General features: G+C 45.8%; 1 protein-coding gene across 1 annotated transcript; it reads right to left on the bottom strand.

The window, feature by feature from the left end:
• Positions 1-276: 276 nt before the first annotated feature.
• LOC132388167 (zinc finger protein 229-like) lies at positions 277-8,202 on the bottom strand. Its single transcript, XM_059960518.1, has 2 exons — positions 8,118-8,202; positions 277-3,027 (listed from the first exon to the last, which is right to left on the bottom strand). Exon 2 carries the CDS (start codon positions 2,619-2,621, stop codon positions 1,179-1,181), a length of 1,443 nt encoding a protein of 480 aa, XP_059816501.1. The 5' UTR covers positions 2,622-3,027; positions 8,118-8,202; the 3' UTR covers positions 277-1,178.
• Between the last annotated feature and the right edge of the window lie 5,684 nt (positions 8,203-13,886).

Here is a 13,886-nt window from a genome sequence, read left to right as displayed (position 1 = left end):
ACTACTTACAAATCTCTTAGTATCTTTCCTTTCAGTGAGTCCTGACGAAGGGTCTCAGCCTGAAACGTCGACAGTTCTCCTTATAGATACTGTCTGGCCTGCTGTGTTCCATGAGCATTTTGTGTGTGTTGTTTGAATTTCCAGCATCTGCAGATTTCCTCCTGAGTGTTATGTGTATAAATAAAATTCCCAAACTATTGAGCTCGGGGGAAACAAGACTTGGAGTCTTGATTTGGTAAAGTATGAAAGTTCAGTTCAAACACAGAATAGGTGATGAGAGAGATATTTGTAATCCAGGGTAAATGTTGAGAGAAGGCAATTATGTCATATTCCACAGGTTACATGGTGGTAAAACAAGACCAACAGTTGCTGTAGATTTTATCTGTCATCCTTCCAAATCCACATACTAATTATCACCCAAAGTGACTTGTCATGAAGGGTATCGTCTTCAAAAGAATTACCACACCATAGCCAGACAAGGGTTAACACATTAGTGGTCACCGCAGGATACCCCAAATCAGATCCACTCCAATGGATCAAATGAGGTGACATCCACATATTCAATGTACGGAGAATCGATAATTTGCCCACACTTGTGGGCAAAGGAAAGTTCCAAACAGTGACCCTTGGCCACTAGTTCCCTGGTTTCGATTCTTTCCATTTTTCCTCCTTCGTCTCCGTCTGACTCTGAGTGTCTGTGTCCTCAGTTAAAACTAAACAAGCTGCACACAATGTAAACAAGCTGCAAGTCAGACACATTTGCCTTCTTAATCTCTCTCTCTCTCTCTCTCCACAGCAAACAAAACCTAGAGATTCATAACAATGGCCACTCCCCATTGTGAGCTGACAGGTGTGTCAGTAGGTGGGATGACTGAGTGAATCCTTTCCCACATTCTCAGCAGGTGAACGGCCTCTCTCCAGTGTGAACTTGTTGATGTTTCTGTAGGGTGAATAACTGAGTGAATCCATTCCCAGACTGAGCAGTTGAAAGGTTTCTCCCCAGTGTGAACTTGCTGATGTACCAGTAGGGTGGATGACAGAGTGAATACTTTCCCACATTCTCAGCAGGAGAACTGCCTCTCTCCACTGTAAACTTGCTGATGACTCTGCAGGGTGGAAGAGTCAGTGAATCTCTTTCCACATTCTGAGCAGGTGAATGGCCTCTCCCCAGTGTGAACTCACTGATGTTTCTGTAGGCTGGATAACTGAGAGAATCCCTTCCCACATTCTGAGCAGGTGAACGGCTTCTCCCCAGTGTGAACTCGCTGATGTCTCTGTAGGGTGGATGACACAGTGAATCCCTTCCCACAGACTGAGCAGGAGAGAGGCCTCTCCCCAGTGTGAACTGACTGGTGACTCTGTAGGGTGGATGACTGAGTGAATCCCTTCCCACAGACTGAACAGGTGAATGGCCTCTCCCCGGTGTGAACTCGCTGGTGACTCCGTAGGTGGGATGACTGAGTGAATCCCTTCCCACAGACTGAGCAGGTGAATGGCTTCTCCCCAGTGTGAACTCGCTGGTGACTCAGTAGGTTGGATGACTGAGTGAATCTCTTCCCACATTCTGAGCAGGTGAACGGCTTCTCCCCAGTGTGAAGTCGCTGATGTCTCTGTAGGCTGGATAAATTAGTGAATCCCTTCCCACAGACTGAGCAGGTGAACGGCCTCTCCCCAGTGTGAACTCGCTGATGTACCAGTAGGGTAGATGACAGAGTGAACCCTTTCCCACAGACTGAGCAGGTGAACGGCCTCTCCCCAGTGTGAACTCGCTGATGTATCAGTAGGGTAGATGACAGAGTGAATCCTTTCCCACATTCTGAGCAGGTGAACAGCCTCTCCCCAGTGTGAACTCGCTGATGATTCTGCAGGGTGGAAGACTCAGTGAATCTCCTCCCACAGACTGAGCAGGTGAACGGCTTCTCCCCAGTGTGAACTCGCTGATGTTTCTGTAGGCTGGATAACCAAGTGAATCCCTTCCCACATTCTGAGCAGGTGAATGGCTTCTCCCCAGTGTGAACTCGATGATGTCTCTGCAGGTGGGATAACTGAATGAATCCCTTCCCACAGACTGAGCAGTTAAATGGCCTCTCTCCAGTGTGGACTCGCTGATGTATCTGTAGGTGGGATGACTGAGTGAATCCTTTCCCACAGACTGAGCAGGTGAATGGCCTCTCCCCAGTGTGAACTCGCTGATGATTCTGCAGGGTGGAAGACTCAGTGAATCTCCTCCCACAGACTGAGCAGGTGAACGGCTTCTCCCCAGTGTGAACTCGCTGATGTTTCTGTAGGCTGAATAACCAAGTGAATCCCTTCCCACATTCTGAGCAGGTGAACGGCTTCTCCCCAGTGTGAACTCGATGATGTCTCTGCAGGTGGGATAACTGAATGAATCCCTTCCCACAGACTGAGCAGTTAAATGGCCTCTCCCCAGTGTGAACTCGCTGATGTATCTGTAGGTGGGATGACTGAGTGAATCCTTTCCCACAGACTGAGCAGGTGAATGGCCTCTCCCCAGTGTGAACTCGCTGATGTACCAGTAGGGTAGATGTCTGTGTAAATCCTTTCCCACACTCTGAGCAGGTGAACGGCTTCTCCCCGGTGTGAACACGCTGGTGTGCCATTAGAACAGATGACTAAGTGAATCCTTTCCCAGAAACTCAGCAGTTGACCAGCCTCTGCCCAGTGTGAACTGATTGGTGTGTTCACAGGTGGGATGACCGACTGAACCCCTTCTCACACACAGAACAGGTGAATGGCCTTGCCCAGTGTGAACTTGCTGATGTACTTTCAATTGTGATAATCGAGTGAATCCATTCCCACTGTCTGAGCGGGTGAAAGGCCTTTCTCCTGTGTAAATTACAGGCGTGCCAGTTGGTCAACTGTCCAAGTGAATCCCTCCCCACAGTCCGAGCAGAAAGGGTGGTCAATTGCATCCCTTGCTCCACTTTTTAAACATCTAGACAGAGACAACAAAACTGATGTGCCGTGTTTGAGCTTCCTGGCGACAAATTCCTTCTCATTTTTAACCTGTAAAAAGATTTAACAAAATCCATCAATGGGTTTAGTGCAACATTTCAAATGAGATTACTTGAGTTGCCAAGGTTTGATCTGGTATCACACTGTTACGGTGAAGTTCAACGAAAGTTGGACAGAGAAATCAACTTCTGACTGGGCAGAGTGCTGGTATCTGGAATGACCATCAATTCCCTGATGCTCTTCCTGTCTCTATAAGAATGGGGCATTTCTGCCATCTCCAATCTGTGACCTGGCTCAGTTTGACTCTCTCCGTTGGTATTATTCCCTGTTCCCACTGAGCTGCATGGGTTCCTGGCCCCTCAGTAACTGAAACACTCTCACACAAATAGTTTTTCTTGACTTGCAGCTGGGATCTTCTTTGATGTATTATTAACTTAAAGTGTCACAGTTTTAACGTCACATAAAAATTCCTGCTGAAATGACTGGTTGGTTCACACAGCTGTCAAAAGGGGTTAGAGTGAATTTTTGTATTATTTCAGGTTCTTGTCACAATCTTAGAAAATTTCAACATAGAAACAGGCCCTTTGGGCCATCCAGTTTGTGCTGAACCATTTAAACAGCCCACTCCCATACCCCTACCATCCAGGTACCAACACAAAACTCTTAAATGTTGGAATTGAGCTCGCATGCACCACTTGTGCTGGCTGCTCATTCCACAGCCAGATGACCGTCTGTGTGAAGAAGTTTCCCCTCATGTTCCCCTTAATATTTCACCTTTCACCTTTAACACATGGTCTCTGGTTGTTGTCCCACCCAATCTTCATGGAACAAGCCAGCTTGCATTAACACTATCTGTGCCTCTCTATCACAATCAAATCTCCCCTCGATCTTCTGCATTCCAAGGAATAAAGTCCGGATTTGTTCAATATTTCTTTATTATCCAAGTCCTCCAGACATGGCAACATCCTTGTGAATTTTCTATGAAATCTATGAACTTCTTTTACAACTTTCCTGTAGGTAGGTGACCAAAACTGTACACAATACTCCAAATTAGGCCTCACCAATGTCTTCTAGAAGTCAACATAATATCCATCTATTGTTATCAGTAATTTGGTTCATGAAGGGCAATGGGCTGAAATCAATCTTTCTATCCCTATCTACCTGTGATACCACTTTCAGTGAATTAAGGTCTTGTATTCACAGGTCCCTTTCTTCTACAACACTCCTCTGTGCCTGACCAGTCACTGTGAAAGACCTCCCTTGGTAGGTCAGACCAAAGTGCAACAACTCATACTGGACTGCATTAAATTCCATTTTCCATTTCTAAAACCATTTTCCCACCTGGTCCAGATTGCACTGCAAGCCATGATAGTCTTCTTGCACTCCACTGAACCCCCTGTCTTATTGTCATCCACAAATTTGCTGATTCAGTTAACCACACGATCATCCAGATTACTGATATAGACTGACAAACAACAACAGATCCAGTACTGATCCCTGTGGCAGCCACTAGACACAGGCCTCCAGCCAGAGCGGAAACCACACTCTGGCTTCTCCCAAAGACAGTGTCTCATCCAGTTTACTGTTTAATCTCGAATGCTGAGTGACCGAACCTTCTTGACCAACCTCCCATATGAGACTTTGTCAGGTGCCTTGCTGAAGTCCATGTAGACAACATCCACTGCCTTGCCTTCATCCACTTCCCTGATAACTTCCTTGAGAGACTCTATAAGATTGGCAAGAGCCATGCTGCCTATCCTTTACCAGTCCACACCTATCCAAATACTTACAGTATATACCTGGTTCCTGCACACATTCCAATAACTTTCCCAGTTCTGATGTCAAGCCCACCATAATTTCCTAGTTTATTTTTACAGCCTTTCTTGAACATCAGAACAACATTGTCTGTCCTCCAATCTTCGAGTACCTCACCTGTCACTAAGGATGATTCAAATATCTGTGTTTAGGCCCCGATAATTTCTGCACTTGTCTTCCGCCGGGTCCTAGTGAACAACTTGTCAGGCCCTGGGGATTGATCCACACTAATTTGCCTCAAACCCCTCGGCCTCTGTAATCTGTACAGGGTCCATGAAGTTGATGCGGCTTTGCCTCACTTCTATAGACTCTGTGTTCATCTCCTGAGTAAATACGGATGCAAAAAAAATCTCCCCAAGTCTATGCTATCCTTCATATGGATTACCATTCTGATCTTCCAGAGAATTAATTTTTTCCCTTGCAATATTTTTGCTCTTAACATATCTGCAGAATCCCTGAGGATTCTCCTTCACCTTGTCTGCTGGGGCAACCTCATGCCTTCTTTTATTTCTTTCGTAAGTGTTCACTTGAATTTCCTGTATTTCATAAGTACCCCATTTGTTCCTATCTGCCTGTACCTGGTATGCACCTCCTTTTTATTGATCTGGGAGAGGAAAGACAAAGGGGTGATAGATCTGCATGGAGGGAGGTGGGGGTAAGGAGGGTTAAACTAAAGTTGCAGGGGGAATGGGAGCCTGAATAACAGAACAGAGAGTGGAGAATTTGTGGAGACAGATGTTGTTCAGGCCTCAGACAAAGTCAGGAATGAAAAAGTTGAGCGTGGTGCAGTGAATATGCTGAGCCCTGTATATTTCAATACAAGGAGCAGCGTAGGAAAGGCGGATGTGTTCAGGGCATGGATCAATACCTGGAATCAACACTAGGATCTGGCAACTGTGGACTGGGACAGGCTGCTTTATGGCAAAGGTGTGCTTGGTAAATGGGAGGCCTTCAAAGCAAAATTTTGAAATTAGTAAGCGGGTATGTCAGAATAAAAGTTAAAGATAGAAACTGTAGGGAAACTTGAATTGCAAGAGATATTCAGACCCTGGTAAAGCACAAAATGGAATTACATAACAGGGATAGGCAGTCAGTTCCTTATGGAGTATAAGAAATGCAACAGAACACATAAGAAATCAATCAGGATGGCTAAAAGATGGCATGAGGTTGCTGTCACAGAAGAGATGAAGGATAATCTTCAGGGATTCTAGTGATAGATTAAGAGCAAAAGGATTGCAAGGCACAAAGTTGGTCCTTTGGAAGTCCAGAATGGCAATCCACGTGTGGAACCAAAGCAGATGGGGGAGATCTTAAATATTTTTCAAACTCTATTTACCCAGGAGATGGACAAAGGGTCTGTGGGAGTGTGGAAAAGCGGCATTAACCATTTCAACCCTGGGGGAAAAAACACTTCTCTGGCCACTCACACGCTCAATACCCCTCATCATTTTATACACCAAAAAATGTCTCTAAATATAAACAAGGAAATTATACATTGCACAATCTACTTTCCATGATTCAGTACATTTACACAGACAGGTGTGTAAAAAGGGCCCAACGAATATCAGCGACAAAAAGGCCCAATTCACCACAACCACAAACTGTTCCTGCTGCTATCATCCAGGAAACGGTACCACAGCAAAAGGAGCAACAGGCCCCGGGACATCATCTTCCACCAGGCCATCAGACTGATTAATTCATGCTGATACAATTGCATTTCGATGTTGTATTGACTGTCCTATGTACAAACTATCTATTATAAATGACTATAAATTAAACATTGCCCATTTAGATGATGTAAGGTAAATATTACTACTCATGTTTATGAAATATGTATTTAATAAAGTCAATTCAATTCACCCTCTCCACTATCTGTTCTGTCATTCTTCAACTTATTTTAACCACATCACCCCCTCCCCTGCTCACTACCACTAGCAAGTCTTACCACTAGGATATTTGTCCCCTCTTGTTCTGTTCCTCTAACTAACGAAACCCCTATCTTTTGACTTTCATCTGCCAGGTAATTACCCCCACAGCTTCTGGTCCACCTGTTGTTGTGTGAAATGGCCACAAGAGTACTCTGCGATGCCTATTTAACCTCATTCCCCTTCCTGACTCTCACCCAGTTTCCTGTGTCCTGCACCTTGGGAGTAACTCACCTCTCTTCATGTCATATCTATCACCCCCTCCAACTGCTGGATGATATGGAATTCACCCACTTCAAGCAGCTCATTGAAGTGCAGGGTTACAAGTTGCAGCTGGATGCACATCTTGTAGGGGAGGGCATCAGGGACACTGCAGGTCTCCCCTCCTTCCTCCAATACCCCTCTAATTTGTAATAACCAGTGTGCAGATAAATCTTGGACTGTGTATTTTTTACCCAGTGACAGCTAGCAAATCACTGTCAATAGGAACTTTAATCTCCTCTGGTTTGATCGAGTTCATCTGCACTCTCACACAACCTATGTAGCAGGCCTGTAACAGGAAATGCAGGAGTTTCTCACCAAAGCTTTTGCACATTGTCCATATGTGGTTTGCTTGCTAAATTACGCTTTAAGAAGTCAGATTCCAAATATCACTCCACTTGTTCCCACTTGCAAATTCTCCAGCAACTTTTGCATCACCAAAATGCAAACAGGCATCACTAGTTTCTGTGTTCTACATATATATTCCCCCTGAACCCTCCCCCAATGACTGACGGTGGTGAACTCAGTAAATGAAATCCCTATGAATATGAAGGGAAGGGCAGTAGTCTGTCTCACTGGAATCAGCACATTTGTGATGTGAAAGCTACTGTTGCCCAGGGCAAAGGTGTTTGATATCATTATGTACCCAGAGAGAATGGGACAAAACATGTTCTCACCGGTAGAAAAGTCCAGAGCAAGAGGAGGTAAATGCAGCAACACACACAAATACTGGAGGAGCTCAGCAGGCCAGACAGCATCTATGGAAAAGAGTCCTAATGCTGATATCCTCCGGATTTTGTGTGCGTTGCTTGGAATTCCAGCATCTGCAGATTTTCTCTGTTAGTGATTGGAGGTAGAACAAAGGCGATTTTCTCAACTTGTGATGTAAAAGATTTTTGTTCCCTTTCTCCGAGTTCCTAATCCTTGCATTTAGATAGCTGGAGCTCAGCTCTGTCTGAGAGATCCATCGATTCCCATTCCCTCATCAGCCGGAAGCTCCCCGGGCCCGTGTACGGATCGTGGGGCTGAGAGAGAGGGAAGAGGGCAGGACTGTCCGGATTGCTGCCCACGGTGTCCGAAATTCAGAGGAATTATCCTGAAGTCGGTATTTAAGATAAAAACACGGTTAATCGCTCTTACCTGCAACCGACATTTTCAAAGCCTTCTGTGCACTGCGCGCATGCGTGAAACTCAGGGACGTCCTCAGCCTGACGCCTGCGCATTTCATCGGCGCTTCAGCGCCGGCGAAATTCTGAACGAATTGCCCTATGGGTAATCACGGTGCCATTAGACATTTCTGCAAGCACCCGTTCAATGTCCATACCTCATTTTTTTTATCGTGGGAATCGAAAAAATCTGCAGCTGTTTTAACGCAGAAAGCGGCTCCCATAAGCAATATACTCAATATCAACATGTATCTAATGCCAAAGTAAAATGCAGATATAAAACATAGGAGATTCTGCAGTTGCTGGAAATACTGAGAAAACATTTCCTATGTATTCCTCTCCAAAATTTCTACCTTATCTGTTGATTTCCACCTGTGTTTTGCAGAATTAACCACCTTTTTTTCGATCAACCAGTTTCCAAATGTTTCTAATCTTTCACTTTTAACCACATCGTGCTCGTCTTATTCGTCCCTCCTCCTCTGGACCCCATCTCTCTCTGGAGCCCCTGACTCAGGCTGGCAAATCTTCGGTTTCTGACTCTGCACCATCGAAGATTCACTCGCGAGTCTGCTGTCAGACTTTAGAGGTGCATTGTGTTACGAGACGCCGGTTCGTTTACTGTGAGTGTCGCTTTAAGTGCCTGAGTGAGGCGGGGCTCTGAAGTCAGACACAAGCTGCGGCAGCCTGAGGGAGCGGGAGCGGGAGAGGGAGAGGGAGAGGGAGACAAGCTGTTGGAACTTCAGCGTGTGACTGCTATAGGCTGCAACTCTTCCATGCCAAAAGGTTGGGTTGATCTGATCATCGGCACGCAGTGCACAACGGATATGTGACAGTCACTTCGTATCATCCATATGTGTGGATTTGCTGGAGTATCCGGTGGTATCACTTTTGTTGGCCCTTACGTGGAATCGGGGTGTTCTGTGGTAACCACTTGAAGACGATATTCCTGTCACTGTCACAGTTGATATTTCTATGTGGATTTCGAACTAATCGACGGATAAGAACTTCGGCGACTGATACTTCGTTTACCCAGCGTGGAATCTGTGTGGAATTCTTCGTAATTGTCTTATATCTACATGTTCGTGTACTTATCTCATCGTGCTGAGCCCCAGCTGTCATTCAAACAGTTCCTCCCTTCTCTCTCTGTAAGAACACAGAAGCTGATAGTGTCCTTGTAAAAGTGTAAACAAGCTTACAGATAAACCATAACACCGTCTCCGAGCAGTCTTAGTCTTAGTCTTAGTCTTAGTCTCTCTCTCTCTCTCTCCTCTCTCTCTCTCTCTCTCTCTCTCTCTCTCTCTCTCTCTCTCTCTCTCTCTCTCTCTCTCTCCTCTCTCTCTCTCTCTCTCTCTCTCTCTCTCTCTCTCTCTCTCTCTCTCTCTCTCTCTCTCTCTCTCTCTCTCTCTCTCTCTCTCTCTCTCTCTCTCTCTCTCTCTCTCTCTCTCTCTCTCTCTCTCTCTCTCTCTCTCTCTCTCTCTCTCTCTCTCTCTCTCTCTCTCTCTCTCTCTCTCTCTCTCTCTCTCGTTGAACATCTCCCTCTCTCTTTTCAAAAACACAGTTCATAGGGGTAATTCAGGCACCCGTCACAATACAAATGAAGAAAGTGGTTTTAACGTAGAAACATTGAAAAGAGCGGGAAGAAGGAGTTTAACCAACTTCGTCCGGAGCCCTGAACAACGTCACAACCACAGTGAGCTCATCGTCTTGTTCAGACCGGAGAAAATCATGCAGGGAATTCATGCAGGTGTATAAAATGATGGGAGGCATTGGTCGTGTGGATAGCCAGAGTCTTTTTTTTTCCCCAGGTAGAAACGGCTAACACGAGGGGGAATCGGTTTAAGCTGCCTGGAAGTAGGTACAGGGGACATGTCAGAGCTGAGTTTTTATAAGCAAAGAGTGGTGTGTGTGTGGAATGCACCGCCAGCGACGGTGGTAGAGGCGGATACAATAGGGTCTTTCAAGAGACTCTTAGAAAGGTACATGGAGCTTGGGAAAATAGGAGGCTATGCGGTAGGGTAATTCTAAGCAATTTCTAGAGTAAGTTACATGGTCGGTACAACATTGTGGGACAAATTATCGATAATATGTTGTAGATTTCTGTGATTCTATGACATTCAACGGGAATCTCCTATCCCACGGAGTGGTGACTAGTTGCAATCTGTCATCTCAGGGAGGGTGAGAGGGGAACGGCAGGGGTAGATTTTCATATACTGATATGGAACAGAAACATGGGCAGGGACCAGCTGGGCCGAGTGGCCTCTCAAGCGAGACACGGGATTTGATACAAACTGCTTTGTCTTTCACAGATCCACAATATTAAACACCAGTCCAGTTTAAGGCTAACATCAGCAGAACAGACTCCTCCAATGCTCAGTGACCAGGGTTCAGTCCTGGGTGCGATGAGCAGCCGCAAGAACTGCAGAATCTGACAGTAACAGTCCCTCATGGACCTGCAGCTGCCTTCAGTCACCGTGATGGTGAAACATTTAACACGGAGCTGATTTGAACTTCCTCCCTGATATGAAGTTGCTGGTGCTACAACAGCTGGGATGATTGAGTAAAACTCTTTGCTCACTCCGGACAGAAATGTAGTCTCTATTTATTGTGAACTCACCGGAGCATCACAAGGTGGTTAACTGAATGAGTCTCTTCGCACACACGGAGCAGGTGAACGGCCCCTTCCCTGTGCGAAGCTGTTGGTGTATCTGCGATGCCCGACTGAATCCCTTCCAAAATGAGAGCCAGTGAATGACGTCACAGTGCTCGTAACGTCATGGCAATGTATCCAATCAGATCACGGACATGGACACGTGTTCGGGCTCTCCTTATCGCGAGTGGGGCGCTGTCTTCTCCAGCATCTCCGCCCCCACATTCAAGGATCGGCGACATTCAAGCGCTGGTGAACTGACAGATACAGCGGAACTATCGTGCCGTTGTGTTTGTGATTCCCATACACAAATCCTTTGTATTTTCTAAACTGTTAAAAGTTTACAAACCACGTCGGTGGGTGAAGGACAACATTTCCACTCAGATTATTTAGTTTCCATGGTGCCTTCTGAGAAAAACACTGTCACAACTGAAAACAATTTGGGGGGGGACAAGACTTCATCTTCTAACTGGCCACAGTTCCGGAATCAGGCACAACATCAAACTCTCCGCTTCCCTCTCTGTGTCAAAATGGATCATTCCTCCCCTTCATCAGTCTGTGACTTGGCTCAGTTTGTCTGTCTCCTTCGCATTCTGAGCATGCGCCACACACCCACTGAGATCACATTTTATTTACACGGCTGTGACTAGAGACTTTCTGATTATTATGTCCCCTCCGGCATTTGACGGTGGTAAACTCAGAGTCAGCAATGGTATTGACCCTCAGGAGTAGGTGATTCGGCTTTTTCGTTGGAGATCGATAAAATGCTGGTACTGTGTGGATGGATGAGTGGGTCGTTTTCAGACTGGAAGGAGGTAGCGTTTGGAGTACCCCAGAGATCAGTCCCTGACCACAGTTGTTCACAGTATAATGTCCGGGAGGAGGCAGCGAGATGTGAGATGTCCCAGTCTGCTGGTGAGGCAGAAAGAGTGGAGTTGGGGGAGGGGAGGCTATTCACATGCAAATTCGTAGCTTTGCCATCAGTACATAGTGCAACGTGGGGCTGCAGTGGCGGGTTCCAATCTGCTAATTAGATTTGCTGACCACACTACATTGATCCGCCGGATCCCAAATAATAACGAGGCAGCCGACAGAGAAGAAGTCATCACCCCGACACAGTGGTGTCAAGAAAACAATCTCTCCCTCATTGTGACAAAAACACAGGAGCTGGTTGTGGATTACAGGAGGAATGGAGACAGTGAGCAAATTCAACATTTCCAAGCCTGTTATTGACACAAAATGCACATTTTAATAGTGATAATGACACAATGTATTTTATATATTGTTGATGACATAAAACATATTTATAGATTGTTACGGACAGAGAATCGTATAATTTGTGTTCCGTGTGTTATCTGAATGTACTTGCCTGTGATGCTGCCACAAGTCAGTGTTTCTCTGTACCTGTACCTTCCCGTACTTGTACACTTGGCAATAAATTCAACAGGACCTGAGAAATCTCAGTGAGATTTGATTAGTGATGATCATCTTGGCAGCTCGGTAGGTCGAATGTATGAGACAGTACACTGTTAAATGCAAAACCCTGAACAGTGTTGATGATCAGAGGGATCTTAGACTCCAAGTTCATCGCTCCCTGAAAGAGACTGCACAGATTGATCGGGTGGTTAAGAAGGCAAATGGCGTGGTTGTCTTTATTAGTTGAATCACTGAGTTCAAAAGTCGGGAAGTTGTGTTGCGGCTGTTACGAGCCTGCGGTCGTACTGTGACTGTTTCTTTAAGAGCGCCGGCGTGAGGAGGCGGGACTATGACGCCAGTCACAGGCTGACAGCGCTGACTGTGGACTGAACCATAAGAGAGAGAGAGCGATCTGCAGACAGGCAGTCGGCCAGTTTAAAGAGAGAGAGAGAGAGAGAGAGAGAGAGAGAGAGAGAGAGAGAGAGAGAGAGAGAGAGAGAGAGAGAGAGAGAGAGACTGGAAAAGCTGATCGCTTCAGTTAGTCGCAGCTGAGGCTTGGAACTCTCCTATGCCCACAAGAGTGGGTTGATCATCGGTACACGGAACCACAACGAATGTGTGTGGCTGTCACTTCGTATAATCCATAGGAGTGGATTGTGGAATATCTTGTGTTAACGCTTGCCTGGGTATGTTGTGTGGTAACCCCTGGAAGACGGTGTTCCTGTGACAGGTCACTTTCGCTGATAACTCGTATGTGGACGGATTCAACGGATAAGAACTTCGTCGGTGGTTATTTTGAAGTAACGGCCTTTTCTCTACGTTTCACCCTGGATTACAAATATCTCCCCCCCCCCCATCGTTTATTCCGTAGATTACTGAACTTTCCTACTTTACCATCTCAAGACTCTGAGCTTTGTTCCCTCAGACTTGATAGACTGGGGGTTATATTTACACATATATACACTTTATTTCGTTAAATTACTATATTATAAGTAGACACTAATAAAGAGAGTGGTTTTAACATCCAAACCAGACTCCAGTGTGAACTCTGTTGCTGCTGGTTCGTTTCTAAAACGTTTCAGTTCGTAACACAGTTTTATAAAACATCTGGAGTGTTTCATACAGTTCTGGTCGCCCCCATTCTCGGAAGGATGTCGGGGCTTTGGACAAGGGCGCAGAAGAGGTTTACCAGGACACTGCCTGGATTAGAGGGCATGAGCTATAACGAGAGGCTGGACAAACTTGTGTTGTTTTCTCCAGAGCGGCGCAGGCTGGGGTGAGACTGGATGGACGTTTATAAGATTACGAGAGGTATAGATAGAGTGGACAGAGGATATATTTTTCCTGGGAGTTGAAATGTATAATACATTTAAGGTGAGAGGAGATGTGAGCGGCAAGTTTCCTTCTTTACACAGCCTAATGAGTAGCTGGAGTGGGTAACTGGAGTCACTGCCTGCAGTGGGAGACCAAAGCGATCACGTGATCCCATTTCCTGTTCACCTTTTTCTGCAGATCTGCAGCATCTGCGGGTCACTGCTCTACGTGTCCGTGTAGCTTCATCTTTCCCCATTCAGACAAGGCAGTGAGATCCGGATCTGTCACGTCCTCTCGTTGTGGTGGACAATATGTTTTTCAGCAATATTTTCAGCATGTTTCATTTCACTGTTTCTACCTGCTGAA

Source organism: Hypanus sabinus, unplaced genomic scaffold, assembly GCF_030144855.1.
Source record: "Hypanus sabinus isolate sHypSab1 unplaced genomic scaffold, sHypSab1.hap1 scaffold_275, whole genome shotgun sequence".
Classification (NCBI taxonomy): Eukaryota; Metazoa; Chordata; class Chondrichthyes; order Myliobatiformes; family Dasyatidae; genus Hypanus; species Hypanus sabinus.
The sequence above is the reverse complement of the archived record's forward strand: the minus strand, read 5'-3'. Positions and strand labels throughout refer to the sequence as shown.

Coding starts and splice junctions, on each gene's coding strand:
- LOC132388167 (XM_059960518.1), bottom strand. CDS start 2,621: ATGGCACACCAGCGTGTTCACACCGGGGAGAAGCCGTTCACCTGCTCA.